At 50.7% G+C, this 19,868-nt stretch overlaps 1 protein-coding gene across 3 annotated transcripts in view; it reads right to left on the reverse strand.

The window, feature by feature from the left end:
* slc4a11 (solute carrier family 4 member 11) overlaps positions 1–19,868 on the reverse strand; it is a 195,683-nt gene that overhangs the window by 127,064 nt on the left and 48,751 nt on the right. For all 3 annotated transcript variants that reach the window (XM_055862413.1, XM_055862414.1, XM_055862415.1), the window contains exons 4-5: positions 8,671–8,752; positions 1,609–1,732 (exon numbers count right to left, since the gene is read on the reverse strand). In XM_055862413.1, coding sequence (XP_055718388.1) covers positions 1,609–1,732; positions 8,671–8,752 — 206 coding nt within the window. The remainder of the gene's footprint in view (positions 1–1,608; positions 1,733–8,670; positions 8,753–19,868) is intronic.

Raw genomic sequence — 19,868 nt, forward strand, 5'->3', positions numbered from 1 at the left:
GTACGAGCAAGAATTGAGTACGAGGCCGTTTGAAATGGGCACGATTTAGCTGGCTACACAGTAACGCCCCCTGCAGCCATAAGAAGTTACTAGACCGTCGATGTCGAGAGCTGCAGAGAGGAAGTGGGAGTAGGCGTGACAACTACACACGTTGTATGTTCAGTGTCTGATTTGACTCTCTGAGGGTAAATTATATTCCATTTCCATCCTTTCATAATGAAATCATTAGACCTCCCACAATTCTTCATCATCATTACACTATTGTTCTAAATTCAATCATCCTCTTCACCCTTATCATTCAGATTGTGAGATCACATCTTTCTGGTTTCTGTCGGCCAATCATCAATTGACGACATTCATTCAGTGAGGAAAGAGACGCATTAGCACCTGGTTATCAACGCCATTCGGCACATTTGTCTTGGCCCCTTAAGTAAAATTAAAATAAAATAAAATAGTAATAACTGTTAGAAAACAGGTAAACAACCTTTAAATATTTTTCTATTTGTGATTTTAAAATTCTGACAACTGAACAATGTATTTAGTCGGGGATGGAGCAGGATGTTTCATATTTTTGGGCCTATGGCAGTTCTAGAAATCTGATCATTTTGGATCCTATTTTGACAGGTTGTTAGATGAAATAGCTTACTTTTTGAATCATAGGCTACCATCTCAGTTGTCTTACTTGGCACTGGAATAAAATGGTCTAGAGCCCTGCTGCTAATGTAAAGTAACTGTCCATACAAGATAAATATACATTGTATATATTGTTGTATTTGTTATTATCGAGCAAAATGGTTTATTGCAATATAACCCTTTGTCTATATCTGCCAGCTCAAGCACCTCCCCCAAAATAATATACCATAATCTATCGCAGATTTATCGTTATCGCAATACATTAGTACATTTATCGTGTAATGGCTTTATATAACCCAGCTCTAGAGAAGAGGATAACTATGAGTGGGGCAAAGAGCAGACAAATGTGAGAAGAAAAGGGGGTTGAGGTTAGACTGTAAGACTGAAGTATAAAGGAAAAGCTGGATGGAATGTAAAGGGTTTGTAAAGGATGGCAAAGTTACCATTTTGAGTGGGTCCAGGATGAGGGTGACATAGTTACCATTTTGAGTGGGTCCAGGATGAGGGTGACATAGTTACCATTTTGAGTGGGTCCAGGATGAGGGTGACATAGTTACCATTTTGAGTGGGGCCAGGAAGAGGGTGACATAGTTACCATTTTGAGTGGGGCCAGGAAGAGGGTGACATAGTTACTATTTTGAGTGGGGCCAGGATGAGGATGACATAGCTACCATTTTGAGTGGGGCCAGGAAGAGGGTGACATAGTTACCATTTTGAGTGGGGCCAGGAAGAGGGTGACATAGTTACTATTTTGAGTGGGGCCAGGATGAGGATGACATAGTTACCATTTTGAGTGGGGCCAGGAAGAGGGTGACGTAGTTACCATTTTGAGTGGGGCCAGGAAGAGGGTGACATAGTTACCATTTTGAGTGGGGCCAGGAAGAGGGTGACATAGTTACCATTTTGAGTGGGGCCAGGAAGAGGGTGACATAGTTACCATTTTGAGTGGGGCCAGGAAGAGGGTGACATAGTTACCATTTTGAGTGGGGCCAGGATGAGGATAACATAACGGACTTCACAGCAGTTCTCTCCCCAGTTCTGAGGCCGCTCCAGACGAGAGATACAGACATGACGTCTCAGGAGACTCTTCACATTGCAGCTGGGAAAACAGAGGTTATTACACATAATACAGGTTATAACACATCATAACGAGGTTATAACACAAACATATTATACCACATCACACAGGTTATTACACATAATACAGGTTATAACCCATAATCTTCAAAGCAGGCTATTTGTGACCTTGTGATGGAATGTTACGCCCACATCATGAACTTTGTGTTTTTTTTTAAATCACCTCAAGGTTTGCAAGTTCAAAATTCTCACACTTCACCGGCAATTGCAGTCGGTAAGCCCCATGGATTGGTACACGTCCATATGATGGCCTACAAGTTTCTGGTCCTGCCTTTCGGGCTCTCCCTATCGCTCTGCACCATTTTTATGGTGGTGGAGGTGGCTTTGGCACCGGTGCCATGCCGTGGGATCAGAGTATTGGCCTATCTGGATGATTGGCTAGTTGTAGCGGAGCGGAGGGAACAGGTGGAGCTCTACACTTCCACACTGGTTTCCATATTCAGTCTCACTAGGGAATCACAAGAAAAGTTGTTTGATATTCAGTTTCTGGGTCTTGTTCTGGACTCGGTTCTGAATCATTTTTGTCCAAACAGAGGAGGGTTTTCATTCTAGATCTGTCTGGTACGGTTCCTTTATGATAGCTGTGGTGCTTCTGGGACTTCTGTTGCTGTATCTGTTTCAGCGCTGGCTGATCGCTGCACATCTAGACGCATCTTGCCACTGCCATCGGTTGCTCAAGGTATCCCCGCCGTGCATTGACTCCTTGAAGAGACCCATGACTGCAGTTGCGAGGGGTTTTCATTGGCCGGGCAGTGTCCTGCAGGGTGATCACAACAGACTCATCCTTACTGGGATGGGGAGCGCTGTGTGTGGGCTACTCGGAAATAGTGATTTGGTCAACAGCGCAAAGGCCACTGCATATCAATTACCTAGAACTACTGACTGTTTTGCTAGTGCTGAAGCGTTTCCTTCCGATGTTGAAGGGTCAGCATGTATTGGATTACATAAGTACGACTATACAGTCGGTGCGAGAGGGTTGGACTTTCTACTTTTCAGAGCCGTTTGGTGGCTTTTCTCGCTGGAGCTTTTCAAGCGCCGACAGAGATGGTCGCCTCGCTTCGCGTTCCTAGTAAACTATGCAGTATTTTGTTGTTTACGTGTTTTTTCTTACATTAGTACCCCAGGTAGTCTTAGGTTTTATTACATACAGTCGGGAGGAACTATTGGACCACCCAGGACAATGGATCGGATCCCAGCCGGCGAACCAATACAACGACGCCGAAAAAGGGGCAGACGAAGCGGTCTTCTGGTCAGGCTCCGGAGACAGGCACATCGCGCACCGCTCCCGAGCATACTACTCGCCAATGTCCAGTCTCTTTACAACAAGGTTGATGAAATCCGAGCAAGGGTAGCATTCCAGAGAGACATAAGAGACTGTAACGTTCTTTGCTTCATGGAAATTTGGCTCACTCGAGACACGCTATTGGAGTCGGTGCAGCCAGCTGGTTTCTTCACGCATCGCTCCGACAGAAACAAGCATCTCTGGTAAGAAGTAGGGCGGAGGGGTATGCCTTATGATTAACAAGACGTGGTGTGATCATAACAACATACAGGAACTCAAGTCCTTCTGTTCACCTGACTTAGAATTCCTCACAATCAAATGTCAACTGCATTATCTACGAAGAGAATTCTCTTCGATAATAATCACAGCCGTGTATATTCCCCCCCAAGCAGACACATCGATGGCCCTGAACGAACTACATTTTACTCTATGTAAACTGGAAACCACATATCCTGAGGCTGCATTCATTGTAGCTGGGGATTTTAACAAGGCTAATCTGAAAACAAGGCTCCCCAAATTCTGTCAGCATATCGATTGTGCTACCAGGGCTGGTAAAACCTTGGATCATTGTTATTCTAACTTCCGCGACGCATATAAGGTCCTCCCCCGCCCTCCTTTCGGAAAAGCTGACCACAAAGTATATTTTGTTGCCATTTTGTTGCTCCCAGCCTATATACAGAAACTAAGACAGGAAGCTCCTGCGCTCAGGTCTGTTCAACGCTGGTCCGACCAATCTGATTCCACGCTTCAAGATTGCTTCGATCACGTGGACTGGGATATGTTTCGCATTGCGTCAAACAACAACATTGACGAATACGCTGATTCGGCGAGCGAGTTTATTAGCAAGTGCATCGGCGATGTCGTACCGACAGCAACTATTAAAACATTCCCAAACCAGAAACCGTGGATTGATGGCAGCATTCGCGCAAAACTGAAAGCGCGAACCACTGCTTTTAATCAGGGCAAGGTGACCGGAAACATGACCGAATACAAACAGTGTAGCTATTCCCTCCGCAAGGCAATCAAACAATCTAAGTGCCAGTATAGAGACAAAGTAGAGTCGCAATTCAACGGCTCAGATACGAGAGGAATGTGGCAGGGTCTACAGTCAATCACGGATTACAAAAAGAAAACCAGCCCCGTCGCGGACCAGGATGTCTTGCTCCCAGACAGGCTAAACAACTTATTGGCTCGCTTTGAGGACAATACAATGCCACAGACACGGCCCGCTACTAAAACCTGCGGACTCTCCTTCACTGCAGGCGACGTGAGTAAAACATTTAAACGTGTTAACCCTCGCAAGACTGCAGGCACAGACGGCATCCCCAGCCGCGTCCTCAGAGCATGCGCAGACCAGCTGGCTGGTGTGTTTACGGACATATTCAATCAATCCTTATCCCAGTCTGCTGTTCCCACATGCTTCAAGAGGGCCACCATTGTTCCTGTTCCCAAGAAAGCTAAGGTAACTGAGCTAAACGACTCCCGCCCCGTAGCACTCACTTCCGTCATCATGAAGTGCTTTGAGAGACTAGTCAAGGATCATATCACCTCCACCCTACCTGCCACTCTAGACCCACTCCAATTTGCTTACCGACCCAATAGGTCCACAGACGACGCAATCGCAACCACACTGCACACTGCACACTGCACACTGCCCTAACCCATCTGGACAAGAGGAATACCTATGTGAGAATGCTGTTCATCGACTACAGCTCAGCATTTAACACCATAGTACCCTCCAAACTCGTCATCAAGCTCGAGACCCTGGGTCTCGACCCCGCCCTGTGCAACTGGGTCATGGACTTCCTGACGGGCTGCCCCCAGGAGGTGAGGGTAGGTAACAACAACTCCACCCCGCTGATCCTCAACACCGGGGCCCCACAAGGGTGCGTTCTGAGCCCTCTCCTGTACTCCCTGTTCAACCATGACTGCGTGGCCATGCACGCCTCCAACTCAATAATCAAGTTTGCGGACGACACTGCAGTGGTAGGCTTGATTACCAACAACGACGAGACGGCCTACAGGGAGGAGGTGAGGGCCCTCGGAGGTGGTGTCAGGAAAATAACCTCTCCCTCAACGTCAAAAAAACCAAAGGAGATGATCGTGGACTTCAGGAAACAGCAGAGGGAGCAGCCCCCTATCCACATCGACGGGACAATAGTGGAGAGGGTGGAAAGTTTTAAGTTCCTCGGTGTACACATCACGGACAAACTGAAATGGTCCACCCACACAGACAGCGTTTTGAAGAAGGCGCAGCAGCCTCTTCAACCTCAGGAGGCTGAAGAAATTTGGCTTGTCACCGGAAACACTCAGACTTTTACAGATGCACAATCGAGAGCATCCTGTCGGGCTGCATCACCGCCTGGTACGGCAACTGCTCCGCCCACAACCGTAAGGCTCTCCAGAGGGTAGTGAGGTCTGCACAACGCATCACCGGGGGCAAACTACCTGCCCTCCAGGCCACCTACACCACCAGATGTCACAGGAAGGCCATAAAGATAATCAAGGACAACAACCACCCGAGCCACTGCCTGTTCACCCCGCTATCATCCAGAAGGCGAGGTCAGTACAGGTGCATCAAAGCAGGGACCGAGAGACTGAAAAACAGCTTCTATCTCAAGGCCATCAGACTGTTAAACAGCCACCACTAACATTTAGTGGCTGCTGCCAACATACTGACTCAACTCCAACCACTTTAATAATGGGAATTGATGGAAATTTATGTAAAAATGTACCACTAGCCACTTTAATAATGTAACGATTGATGAAAAAATGTATAACTAGCCACTTTAAACTATGCACTTTTATGTTTACATACCCTACATTACTCATCTCATATATACTGTACTCGATACCATCTGCTGCATCTTGCCTATGCCGTTCTGTACCATCACTCATTCATATATATCTTTATGTACATATTCTTTATCCCTTTACACTTGTGTGTACAAGGTAGTAGTTGTGGAATTGTTAGGTTAGATTACTCGTTGGTTATTACTGCATTTTCAGAACTAGAAGCACAAGCATTTCGCTACACTCGCATTAACATCTGCTAACCATGTGTACGTGACAAATACAATTTGATTTGATTTGGGCAGGGCCTTTGTTTTTCCACAGTAAAAGTACAGTACATACGGAAGCCATCTCGGTGTGTCATGTATGGATTGATGGCTCTACTCAGGGGATCCTCGGTTCCTGAAAGTCGTGCATCGGCTGTCTAAGGCCTATGGCACCAACCTGGGACCTTTGGTCCTGGATGCTCTGTGTGAGCCGTGGTTTCAGTTTGCTTCAGGTGATTAGGATTGGTTGTTGACTCCCCATAGTATGTTATACCTTATTCCTTCCTTCAGGGAACAGTAGTTATATCCATAACTGTACATTTCCGTCCCTTACAATCAAAGCAATGTATGCCTGTAACTCAATGCACTGCTTTTTTAAATGGACAAACCTTTATCTAGGGCTAAATTTGAGCAAATTCAGAGATGTGGAATAATTTCAGAAAATCCTTCAATTAGTTATAAAGCATCATACAGAATTCATAAAACATCATAGAGAGTCTCATAGCAAAGGGTCTGAATACTTATGTAAATCAGATATTTCTGTTGAATTAAAACCTGTTTTTGCTTTGTCATTATGGGGTATTGTGTTAAGATGGATGAGGGGAAAAAAGTATTTAATACATTTTAGAATAAGCCGTAAAACAAAATGTTGAAAAAGTCAAGGAGTCTGAATACTTTCCAAATGCACTGTACAATAATTACAAATAACTTGTAGACTGCAAATTGACTGCAAGAAGCACCCCAAAATATAATATTTGACTAAAACATTATAATTTTAAACCTTACTTAAGAAAGTATTCACACTCCTTGACTTTTTCCACATGTTGTTTTGTTACAGCCTGAATTTAAAATTGATTAAATTGCGATTTGTTACTGGCCTACACACCATACCCCATAATGTCAAAGTAAGTGGAATTGTGTTTTTCAAAATTGTTACAAATGAATTACATATTGACTCAAGACATTTCAGATTTCATTTCAGAAGTATTCAGCCCCTTTGTTATGGCAAGCCTACAGTAAAACAGTTTGGACACACCTACTCATTCAAGGGTTTTTCTTTATTTTGACTATTTTCTACATTGTAGAAAAGTAGTGGAGACATCAAAACTATGAAATAACACATATGGAATCATGTAGTAACCAAAAAAGTGTTAATATATTTTTCAAAGTAGACACCCTTTGCCTTGATGACAGCTTTGCACACTCTTGGCATTCTCTCAACCAGCTTCACCTGGAATGTTTTTCCAACAGTCTTGAAGGAGTTCCCACATATGCTGAGCACTTGTTGGCAGCTTTTTATTTTTTTATTGAACCTTTATTTAACATGGGAAGTCAGTTTTAAGAACAAATTCTTATTTACGGATGACGCTGGGCCAATTGTGCGCCGCCCTATGGGACTTCCAATCATGGCTTGTGATACAGCCTGGAATCGAACCAGGGTATGTAGTGACGCCTCTAGCACTGAGATGCAGTGCCTTGGGAGACCCACTCTGTGGACCAACTCATCCCAAACCATCTCAATTGGGTTGAGGTCGGTGATTGTGAAGGCCAGGTCATCTGATGCAGCCATCTGATGCGGCCCAGATCGTAGAATATGCATATAATTTACAGATTAGGATAGAAAACACTCCAACATAATGTTTTCTCAACATAATGCGCAACCCAAATCGAGTTTTTTTGTGATAAAAGTAATATTTATCGAACAAAAATAACATTTGTTGTGTAACTGGGAGTCTCGTGAGTGGAAACATCCGAAGAATATCAAATGTAAGCGATTAATCTTATTGCTTTTCTGACTTTCGTGACCAAGCTAACCAAGCTAATATAAGGCTAGCTGTTGTAGAATTGAAAGCTACACTCACAAAAGCTTGGATTTCTTTCGCTGTAAAATATATTTTCAAAATCTGACACAATAGATGGATTAACAACAAGCTAAGCTGTGTTTTGGTATATTTCACTTGTGATTGCATGATTATAAACATTTTTAGTAATATTTATGTATTTGGCGCCCTGCAATTCTAGCGGTTGTTTAGGAAAGTGATCCCGTAAAAGGGATCCGTAGCGCAGAGAAGTTAAGTGTGCCTTGAATTCTAAATAAATCACAGACAGCGTAACTGTAACGGCAGATTTCCTCCTCTTCGTCTGAAGAGGAGGTGTAGGGATCGGACCAAGACGCAGAGTGGAAAGTGTCCATCATTTATTATAAAATTAACTGAAGACTACAATGAAACAAATAACAAAATGAATCCAACCGAAAACAGTCCCGTGTGGCACGAACACTGACACGATAGACAAACATCCACAAAAACACACACGTGAAACCCCGGCTGCCTAAGTATGATTCTCAATCAGGGACAACGATTGACAGCTGCCTCTGATTGAGAATCATACCAGGCCGAACGCACAAAACCCCAACATAGAAAACAACACATAGACAACCCACCCAACTCACACCCTGACCATACTAAATAAATACAAAACAAGAGAAAACAGGTCAGGAACGTGACAGTAACAAGCACAGAATAAAATCACCCGCGGGCCGCCAGTTGGGGAACTTACAGGATACATAGCCACGATTGTTGGTATTGGACCCCGGTGGCAGTGGCTGTTACTCCCTGGATGGTCTCTGACACCAGGTGGACTGCAGGGGGGACAGACAGGTGGTTAGAGGAGGGTGGTGGTGTTCACACAGTAACCAGCTAACATGTCAACAGCACAGGAAGATGAAGATGAATGAATGAATTCATGAAAATGAAATTTTATTTTCTTGTCAAATCGCAAATCCCTTATGGGATTAATTGACACATAAACCAACATTACAATAATTCCCTCACTCCCTAAGATGTTCAATACATAAAACAAAGAATGAAACACAGTTCAATAAGGGGATGCAACCACAGTGGACTGGACTAGGTTTCCAGTGGCAGACAGTCATTATTAGGCTCAAAAACAATCCCTGTATCATTCCCTCCCTTTATATCCCTCCTCCTTCTACATCCCCCCTCCTTCTATATCCCCCCTCCCTCTATATCCCCCCTCCCTCTATATCCCCCCTCCCTCTATATCCCTCCTTCTATATCCCTCCTTCTATATCCCCCCTCCTTCTATATCCCTCCTTCTATATCCCTCCTTCTATATCCCCCCTCCCTCTATATCCCTCCCTCCTTCTATATCCCTCCTTCTATATCCCCCCTCCCTCTATATCCCCCCTCCTTCTATATCCCCCCTCCCTCTATATCCCCCCTCCCTCTATATCCCCCCTCCTTCTATATCCCCCCTCCTTCTATATCCCCCCTCCTTCTATATCCCCCCTCCCTCTATATCCCCCCTCCTTCTACATCCCTCCTTCTATATCCCTCCCTCCTTCTACATCCCCCCTCCCTCTATATCCCTCCCTCTATATCCCCCCTCCCTCTATATCCCTCCCTCTATATCCCCCCTCCCTCTATATCCCCCCTCCTTCTATATCCCCCCTCCCTCTATATCCCCCCTCCCTCTATATCCCTCCCTCCTTCTATATCCCCCCTCCCTCTACATCCCCCCTCCCTCTACATCCCCCCTCCCTCTATATCCCCCCTCCCTCTATATCCCCCCTCCCTCTACATCCCCCCTCCCTCTACATCCCCCCTCCCTCTATATCCCTCCCTCCTTCTATATCCCCCCTCCCTCTATATCCCCCCTCCCTCTATATCCCTCCCTCTATATCCCCCCTCCCTCTATATCCCCCCTCCCTCTACATCCCCCCTCCCTCTATATCCCCCCTCCCTCTATATATCCCCCCTCCCTCTATATCCCTCCCTCCTTCTATATCCCCCCTCCCTCTACATCCCCCCTCCCTCTACATCCCCCCTCCCTCTATATCCCTCCCTCCTTCTATATCCCCCCTCCCTCTATATCCCTCCCTCCCTCTATATCCCTCCCTCTACATCCCCCCTCCCTCTATATCCCTCCCTCTATATCCCCCCTCCCTCTACATCCCCCCTCCCTCTACATCCCCCCTCCCTCTACATCCCCCCTCCCTCTACATCCTCCCTCCCTCTATATCCCCCCTCCCTCTATATCCCTCCCTCCCTCTATATCCCTCTCTCCTTCTATATCCCCCCCTCCTTCTATATCCCCCCTCCCTCTACATCCCCCCTCCCTCTACATCCCCCCTCCTTCTATATCCCCCCTCCCTCTATATCCCTCCCTCCTTCTATATCCCCCCTCCCTCTATATCCCCCCTCCCTCTATATCCCTCTCTCCTTCTATATCCCCCCCTCCTTCTATATCCCTCCCTCCCTCTATATCCCCCCTCCCTCTATATCCCCCCCCTCTATATCCCTCTCTCCTTCTATATCCCCCCCTCCTTCTATATCCCTCCCTCCCTCTATATCCCCCCTCCTATATCCCCCCCTCCTTCTATATCCCTCCCTCCCTCTACATCCCCCCTCCCTCTACATCCCCCCTCCCTCTACATCCTCCCTCCCTCTATATCCCCCCTCCCTCTATATCCCTCCCTCCCTCTATATCCCTCTCTCCTTCTATATCCCCCCCTCCTTCTATATCCCCCCTCCCTCTACATCCCCCCTCCCTCTACATCCCCCCTCCTTCTATATCCCCCCTCCCTCTATATCCCTCCCTCCTTCTATATCCCCCCTCCCTCTATATCCCCCCTCCCTCTATATCCCTCTCTCCTTCTATATCCCCCCCTCCTTCTATATCCCTCCCTCCCTCTACATCCCCCCTCCCTCTATATCCCTCCCTCTATATCCCCCCTCCTTCTATATCCCCCCTCCCTCTATATCCCCCCTCCCTCTTTATCCCCCCTCCCTCTATATCCCCCCTCCCTCTATATCCCCCCTCCCTCTATATCCCCCCTCCCTCTATATCCCTCCCTCCCTCTATATCCCTCCCTCCTTCTATATCCCCCCCTCCCTCTATATCCCCCCCCTCTATATCCCCCCTCCTTCTATATCCCCCCCTCCTTCTATATCCCTCCCTCCCTCTATATCCCCCCTCCCTCTATATCCCCCCCCTCTATATCCCCCCTCCCTCTATATCCCCCCTCCTTCTATATCCCCCATCCCTCTATATCCCCCCTCCCTCTATATCCCCCCTCCCTCTATATCCCCCCCCTCTATATCCCCCCTCCTTCTATATCCCCCCTCCCTCTATATCCCTCCCTCCCTCTATATCCCTCTCTCCTTCTATATCCCCCCCTCCTTCTATATCCCTCCCTCCCTCTATATCCCCTTTCCCTCTATATCCCCCCCCTCTATATCCCCCCTCCTTCTATATCCCCCCTCCCTCTATATCCCCCCTCCCTCTATATCCCCCCTCCCTCTACATCCCCCCTCCCTCTATATCCCCCCTCCTTCTATATCCCTCCCTCCTTCTATATCCCTCCCTCCTTCTATATCCCTCCCTCCCTCTATATCCCCCCTCCTTCTATATCCCCCCTCCTTCTACATCCCCCCTCCCTCTATATCCCCCCTCCCTCTATATCCCCCCTCCCTCTATATCCCCCCTCCTTCTATATCCCCCCTCCTTCTATATCCCCCCCTCCTTCTACATCCCCCCTCCCTCTATATCCCCCCTCCCTCTATATCCTCCCTCCTTCTATATCCCCCCTCCCTCTATATCCCCCCTCCTTCTATATCCCCCCCTCCTTCTACATCCCCCCTCCCTCTATATCCCCCCTCCCTCTATATCCCCCCTCCCTCTATATCCCCCCTCCTTCTATATCCCCCCCCTTCTATATCCCCCCTCCCTCTATATCCCCCCTCCTTCTATATCCCCCCTCCCTCTATATCCCCCCTCCCTCTATATCCCCCCCTCCCTCTATATCCCCTCCCTCTATATCCCCCCCTCCTTCTATATCCCCCCCTCCTTCTATATCCCCCCCTCCTTCTATATCCCCCCTCCTTCTATATCCCCCCTCCCTCTATATCCCCCCCTCCCTCTATATCCCCCCCCTCTATATCCCCCCTCCTTCTATATCCCCCCTCCCTCTATATCCCCCCTCCCTCTATATCCCTCCTCCTTCTATATCCCCCCCTCCTTCTATATCCCCCCTCCCTCTATATCCCTCCCTCCCTCTATATCCCCCCCTCCTTCTATATCCCCCCCTCCTTCTATATCCCCCCCTCCCTCTATATCCCCCCTCCTTCTATATCCCTCCTCCTTCTATATCCCCCCCTCCTTCTATATCCCCCCTCCTTCTATATCCCCCCTCCCTCTATATCCCCCCCTCCCTCTATATCCCCCCCCTCTATATCCCCCCTCCTTCTATATCCCCCCTCCCTCTATATCCCCCCTCCCTCTATATCCCTCCTCCTTCTATATCCCCCCCTCCTTCTATATCCCCCCTCCTTCTATATCCCCCCTCCCTCTATATCCCCCCCTCCCTCTATATCCCCCCCCTCTATATCCCCCCTCCTTCTATATCCCCCCTCCCTCTATATCCCCCCTCCCTCTATATCCCCCCTCCCTCTATATCCCTCCTCCTTCTATATCCCCCCCTCCTTCTATATCCCCCCCTCCTTCTATATCCCCCCCTCCCTCTATATCCCCCCTCCTTCTATATCCCTCCTCCTTCTATATCCCCCCTCCCTCTATATCCCCCCCTCCCTCTATATCCCCCCTCCTTCTATATCCCCCCTCCCTCTATATCCCCCCCTCTATATCCCCCCTCCTTCTATATCCCCCCTCCTTCTATATCCCCCCCTCCCTCTATATCCCCCCCTCCCTCTATATCCCCCCTCCTTCTATATCCCCCCTCCCTCTATATCCCCCCTCCCTCTATATCCCCCCCTCCTTCTATATCCCCCCTCCTTCTATATCCCCCCTCCCTCTATATCCCCCCTCCCTCTATATCCCCCCTCCCTCTATATCCCCCCTCCCTCTATATCCCCCCTCCTTCTATATCCCCCCTCCCTCTATATCCCCCCCTCCCTCTATATCCCTCCTTCTATATCCCCCCTCCTTCTATATCCCCCCTCCCTCTATATCCCTCCTTCCCTCTATATCCCCCCTCCCTCTATATCCCCCCTCCCTCTATATCCCCCCCTCCCTCTATATCCCCCCTCCTTCTATATCCCCCCTCCCTCTATATCCCTCCTTCCCTCTATATCCCCCCTCCCTCTATATCCCCCCTCCCTCTATATCCCCCCTCCCTCTATATCCCCCCTCCTTCTATATCCCCCCTCCTTCTATATCCCTCCTTCCCTCTATATCCCTCCCTCCTTCTATATCCCTCCCTCCTATATCCCCCCTCCCTCTACATCCCCCCTCCTTCTATATCCCCCCCTCTATATCCCCCCTCCCTCTATATCCCCCCTCCTTCTATATCCCCCCTCCTTCTATATCCCCCCTCCCTCTATATCCCTCCCTCCTTCTATATCCCTCCCTCTACATCCCCCCTCCCTCTACATCCCCCCTCCCTCTATATCCCTCCCTCCTTCTATATCCCTCCCTCTATATCCCCCCTCCCTCTATATCCCTCCCTCTACATCCCCCCTCCCTCTATATCCCCCCTCCCTCTACATCCCCCCTCCCTCTATATCCCTCTCTCCTTCTATATCCCCCCTCCCTCTACATCCCCCCTCCCTCTATATCCCCCCTCCTTCTATATCCCCCCTCCCTCTATATCCCTCCCTCCTTCTATATCCCTCCCTCTACATCCCCCCTCCCTCTACATCCCCCCTCCCTCTATATCTCTCCCTCCTTCTATATCCCTCCCTCTATATCCCCCCTCCCTCTATATCCCTCCCTCTACATCCCCCCTCCCTCTATATCCCCCCTCCCTCTACATCCCCCCTCCCTCTATATCCCTCTCTCCTTCTATATCCCCCCTCCCTCTACATCCCCCCTCCCTCTATATCCCCCCTCCCTCTATATCCCCCCTCCCTCTATATCCCCCTCCTTCTATATCCCTCCCTCCTTCTATATCCCTCCCTCTACATCCCCCCTCCCTCTACATCCCCCCTCCTTCTATATCCCTCCCTCTATATCCCCCCTCCCTCTATATCCCTCCCTCTACATCCCCCCTCCCTCTATATCCCCCCTCCCTCTACATCCCCCCTCCCTCTATATCCCTCCCTCTATATCCCCCCTCCCTCTATATCCCTCCCTCCCTCTATATCCCCCCTCCCTCTATATCCCCCCTCCCTCTATATCCCCCCTCCCTCTATATCCCCCCTCCCTCTATATCCCCCCTCCTATATCCCCCCTCCCTCTACATCCCCCCTCCCTCTATATCCCCCCTCCCTCTATATCCCCCCTCCCTCTATATCCTCCCTCCCTCTATATCCCCCCTCCCTCTATATCCCTCCCTCTATATCCCCCTCCCTCTATATCCCCCCTCCTTCTATATCCCCCCTCCCTCTACATCCCCCCTCCCTCTACATCCCCCCTCCCTCTATATCCCCCCTCCCTCTACATCCCCCCTCCTTCTATATCCCCCCTCCCTCTATATCCCCCCTCCTTCTACATCCTCCCTCCTTCTATATCCCCCCTCCCTCTATATCCCCCTCCCTCTATATCCCCCCTCCTTCTATATCCCCCCTCCCTCTATATCCCCCCTCCCTCTACATCCTCCCTCCTTCTATATCCCCCCTCCCTCTATATCCCCCCTCCTTCTATATCCCCCCTCCTTCTATATCCCCCCTCCTTCTATATCCCCCCTCCTCTATATCCCCCCTCCCTCTATATCCCCCCTCCTTCTATATCCCCCCTCCCTCTATATCCCCCCTCCCTCTACATCCCCCCTCCCTCTATATCCCCCCTCCTTCTATATCCCCCCTCCTTCTATATCCCCCCTCCTTCTATATCCCCCCTCCTTCTATATCCCCCCTCCCTCTATATCCCCCCTCCCTCTATATCCCCCCTCCCTCTATATCCCCCCCTCCCTCTATATCCCTCCCTCTATATCCCCCTCCTCTATATCCCCCCTCCTTCTATATCCCCCCTCCCTCTATATCCCTCCCTCTATATCCCCCTCCTTCTATATCCCCCCTCCTTCTATATCCCCCCTCCCTCTATATCCCCCCTCCCTCTATATCCCTCCCTCCTCTATATCCCTCCCTCTATATCCCCCCTCCCTCTATATCCCCCCTCCCTCTATATCCCCCCCTCCCTCTTCTATATCCCCCTCCCTCTATATCCCCCCTCCCTCTATATCCCCCCCTCCCTCTATATCCCCCCTCCCTCTATATCCCCCCTCCCTCTATATCCCCCCTCCCTCTATATCCCCCCTCCCTCTATATCCCCCCTCTATATCCCCCTCCCTCTATATCCCCCCTCCTTCTATATCCCCCCTCCCTCTACATCCCCCCTCCCTCTATATCCCTCCCTCTATCCTCCCTCTATATCCCCCCTCCTTCTATATCCCCCCTCCCTCTATATCCCCCCTCCTTCTATATCCCCCCTCCCTCTACATCCCCCCTCCCTCTATATCCCTCCCTCTATATCCCTCCCTCTATATCCCCCCTCCCTCTATATCCCCCTCCTTCTATATCCCCCTCCCTCTATATCCCTCCATCCCTCTATATCCCCCCTCCCTCTATATCCCCCCTCCTTCTATATCCCCCCTCCTTCTATATCCCCCCTCCTTCTATATCCCCCCTCCCTCTATATCCCCCCTCCCTCTATATCCCCCCTCCCTCTATATCCCCCTCCCTCTATATCCTCCCTCCTCTATATCCCCCCTCCCTCTATATCCCCCCTCCCTCTATATCCTCCCTCCTCTATATCCCCCCTTCTATATCCCCCTCCCTCTATATCCCCCCTCCCTCTATATCCCCCCTCCCTCTATATCCCTCCCTCTATATCCTCCCTCCTTCTATATCCCCCCTCCTTCTATATCCCCCCTTCTATATCCCCCCTCCCTCTATATCCCCCCTCCCTCTATATCCCCCCTCCTTCTATATCCCCCCTCCCTCTATATCCCCCCTCCCTCTATATCCCCCCTCCCTCTATATCCCCCCTCCCTCTATATCCCCCTCCCTCTATATCCCTCCCTCCCTCTATATCCCTCCTCCTTCTATATCCCCCCTCCCTCTATATCCCCCTCCCTCTATATCCCTCCCTCCCTCTATATCCCCCCCCCTCCCTCTATATCCTCCCTCCTTCTATATCCCCCTCCCTCTATATCCCTCCTTCTATATCCCCCCTCCCTCTATATCCCCCCTCCCTCTATATCCCCCCTCCCTCTATATCCCTCCCTCTATATCCTCCCTCCTTCTATATCCCCCCTCCCTCTATATCCCCCCTCCCTCTATATCCCTCCCTCTATATCCTCCCTCCTTCTATATCCCCCCCTCCCTCTATATCCCTCCCTCCCTCTATATCCCCCCTCCTTCTATATCCCCCCTTCTATATCCCCCCTCCCTCTATATCCCTCCCTCTATATCCTCCCTCCTTCTATATCCCCCCTCCTTCTATATCCCCCCTTCTATATCCCCCCTCCCTCTATATCCCCCCTCCCTCTATATCCCCCCTCCCCTCTATATCCCCCCTCCCTCTATATCCCCCCTCCTTCTATATCCCTCCCTCCCTCTATATCCCCCTCCTTCTATATCCCCCTCCCTCTATATCCCTCCTCTATATCCCCCCTCCCTCTATATCCCCCCTCCCTCTATATCCCCCCTCCCTCTATATCCCCCTCCCTATTCCTCCCTCTATATCCCCCTCCTTCTATATCCCTCCCTCCCTCTATATCCCCCCTCCCTCTATATCCCTCCCTCCCTCTATATCCCCCCTCCCTCCCCCCTCCCTCTATATCCCCCCTCCCTCTACATCCCCCTCCCTCTATATCCCCCTCTTCTATTCCCTCCTCTATATCCCCTCCCTCCCTCTATATCCCCCTCCTTCTATATCCCCCCTCCCTCTATATCCCCCTCCTTCTATATCCCCCCTCCCTCTATATCCCCCTCCCTCTATATCCCCCCTCCCTCTATATCCCCCCTCCCTCTATATCCCCCCTCCCTCTACATCCCCCCTCCCTCTATATCCCCCCTCCTTCTATATCCCTCCTTCTATATCCCCCCTCCCTCCCTCTATATCCCCCCCCTCTATATCCCTCTCTCCTCTATATCCCCCTCCCTCTATATCCCCCTCCCTCTATATCCCCCTCCCTCTATATCCCCCCTCCTTCTATATCCCCCCCTCCCTCTATATCCCCCCTCCCTCTATATCCCCCCTCCCTCTATTCCTCATCCCTCTATATCCCCCTCCCTCTATATCCCCCATCCCTCTATATCCCCTCCTCATATCCCCCCTCCCTCTATATCCCTCCCTCTATATCCCCCTCCTTCTATATCCCCCCTCCCTCTATCCCCCCTCCCTCTATATCCCCCCTCCCTCTATATCCCCCCTCCCTCTATATCCCCCTCCCTCTATATCCCCCTCCCTCTATATCCCTCCCTCTATATCCCCCCTCCCTCTATATCCCCCCTCCCTCTATATCCCCCTCCCTCTATATCCCCCTCCCTCTATATCCCCCCTCCCTCTATATCCCCCCTCCCTCTATATCCCCCCTCCTCTATATCCCCCCTCCCTCTATATCCCCCCTCCCTCTATATCCCCCCTCCCTCTATATCCCCCCTCCCTCTACATCCCCCCTCCCTCTACATCCCCCTCCCTCTATATCCCCCCTCCCTCTATATCCCTCCTCCTCTATCCCCCCTCCCTCTATATCCCCCCTCCCTCTATATCCCCCCTCCCTCTATATCCCCCCTCCCTCTATATCCCCCCTCCCTCTATATCCCCCCTCCTTCTATATCCCCCCCTCTATATCCCCCCTCCCTCTATATCCCCCCTCCTTCTATATCCCCCCTCCTTCTATATCCCCCCTCCCTCTATATCCCCCCTCCCTCTATATCCCCCCTCCCTCTATATCCCCCCTCCCTCTATATCCCCCCTCCCTCTATATCCCCCTCCCTCTATATCCCCCTCCTCTATATCCCCCCTCCCTCTATATCCCCCCTCCCTCTATATCCTCCCTCCCTCTATATCCCTCCCTCTATATCCCCCCTCCCTCTACATCCCCCCTCCCTCTATATCCCTCTTCTATATCCCCTCCCTCTATATCCCCCCTCCCTCTATATCCCCCCTCCTCTATATCCCCTCCTCTATATCCCCCCTCCCTCTATATCCCCCCTCCCTCTATATCCCCCCTCCTTCTATATCCCCCCTCCCTCTATATCCCCCCTCCCTCTATATCCCCCTCCCTCTATATCCCCCCTCCCTCTATATCCCCCCTCTATCCCCTCCTCTATATCCCCCCTCCCTCTATATCCCCCCTCCCTCTATATCCCCCCTCCCTCTATATCCCCCTCCCTCTATATCCCTCCTCTATATCCCCCCTCCCTCTATATCCCCCTCCCTCTATATCCCCCCTCCCTCTATATCCCCCCTCCTTCTATATCCCTCCTCTATATCCCCCCTCCCTCTATATCCCCCCTCCTCTATATCCCCCCTCCTTCTATATCCCCCCTCCCTCTATATCCCCCCTCCCTCTATATCCCCCCTCCCTCTATATCCCCCCCCCTCTATATCCCTCCCTCCTCTATATCCCCCCTCCCTCTATATCCCTCCCTCCCTCTATATCCCCCCTCCCTCTATATCCCCCCTCCCTCTATATCCCCCCTCCTCTATATCCCCCCTCCCTCTATATCCCCCCTCCCTCTATATCCCCCCTCCCTCTATATCCCCCCTCCCTCTATATCCCCCCTCCCTCTATATCCCCCCTCCTCTATATCCCCCCTCCCTCTATATCCCCCCTCCTTCTATATCCCTCCCTCCCTCTATATCCCCCCTCCCTCTATATCCCCCCTCCCTCTATATCCCCCCTCCCTCTATATCCCCCTCCCTCTATATCCCCCCTCCTCTATATCCCCCCTCCCTCTATATCCCCCCTCCTCTATATCCCCCCTCCTCTATATCCCCCTCCCTCTATATCCCCCCTCCCTCTATATCCCCCCTCCCTCTATATCCCCCCTCCCTCTATATCCCCCTCCCTCTATATCCCCCCTCCTTCTATATCCCTCCCTCCTTCTATATCCCCCCTCCCTCTATATCCCCCCTCCCTCTATATCCCCCTCCCTCTATATCCCCCCTCCCTCTATATCCCCCCTCCTCTATATCCCCCCTCCCTCTATATCCCCCCTCCTTCTATATCCCCCCTCTATATCCCCCCTCCCTCTATATCCCCCCTCTATATCCCCTCCTCTATATCCCCCCTCCCTCTATATCCCCCCTCCCTCTATATCCCCCCTCCCTCTATATCCCCCTCCCTCTATATCCCCCTCCTTCTATATCCCCCCTCCTCTATATCCCCCCTCCCTCTATATCCCCCCTCCCTCTATATCCCCCCTCCCTCTATATCCCCCCTCCCTCTATATCCCCCCTCCCTCTATATCCCCCCTCCCTCTATATCCCCCTCCTCTATATCCCCCCTCTATATCCCCCCTCCCTCTATATCCCTCCCTCCTCTATATCCCCCCTCCCTCTATATCCCCCCTCCCTCTATATCCCCCCTCCCTCTATATCCCTCCCTCCCTCTATATCCCCTCCCCTCCTTCTATATCCCCCCTCCCTCTATATCCCCCCTCCCTCTATATCCCCCCTCCCTCTATATCCCCCCTCCTTCTATATCCCCCCTCCTTCTATATCCCCCCTCCCTCTATATCCCCCCTCCTCTATATCCCCCCTCCCTCTATATCCCTCCCTCTATATCCCCCCCTCCCTCTATATCCCCCCTCCTCTATATCCCC

Source organism: Salvelinus fontinalis, chromosome 15 (assembly GCF_029448725.1).
Source record: "Salvelinus fontinalis isolate EN_2023a chromosome 15, ASM2944872v1, whole genome shotgun sequence".
In the NCBI taxonomy this organism is placed as follows: Eukaryota; Metazoa; Chordata; class Actinopteri; order Salmoniformes; family Salmonidae; genus Salvelinus; species Salvelinus fontinalis.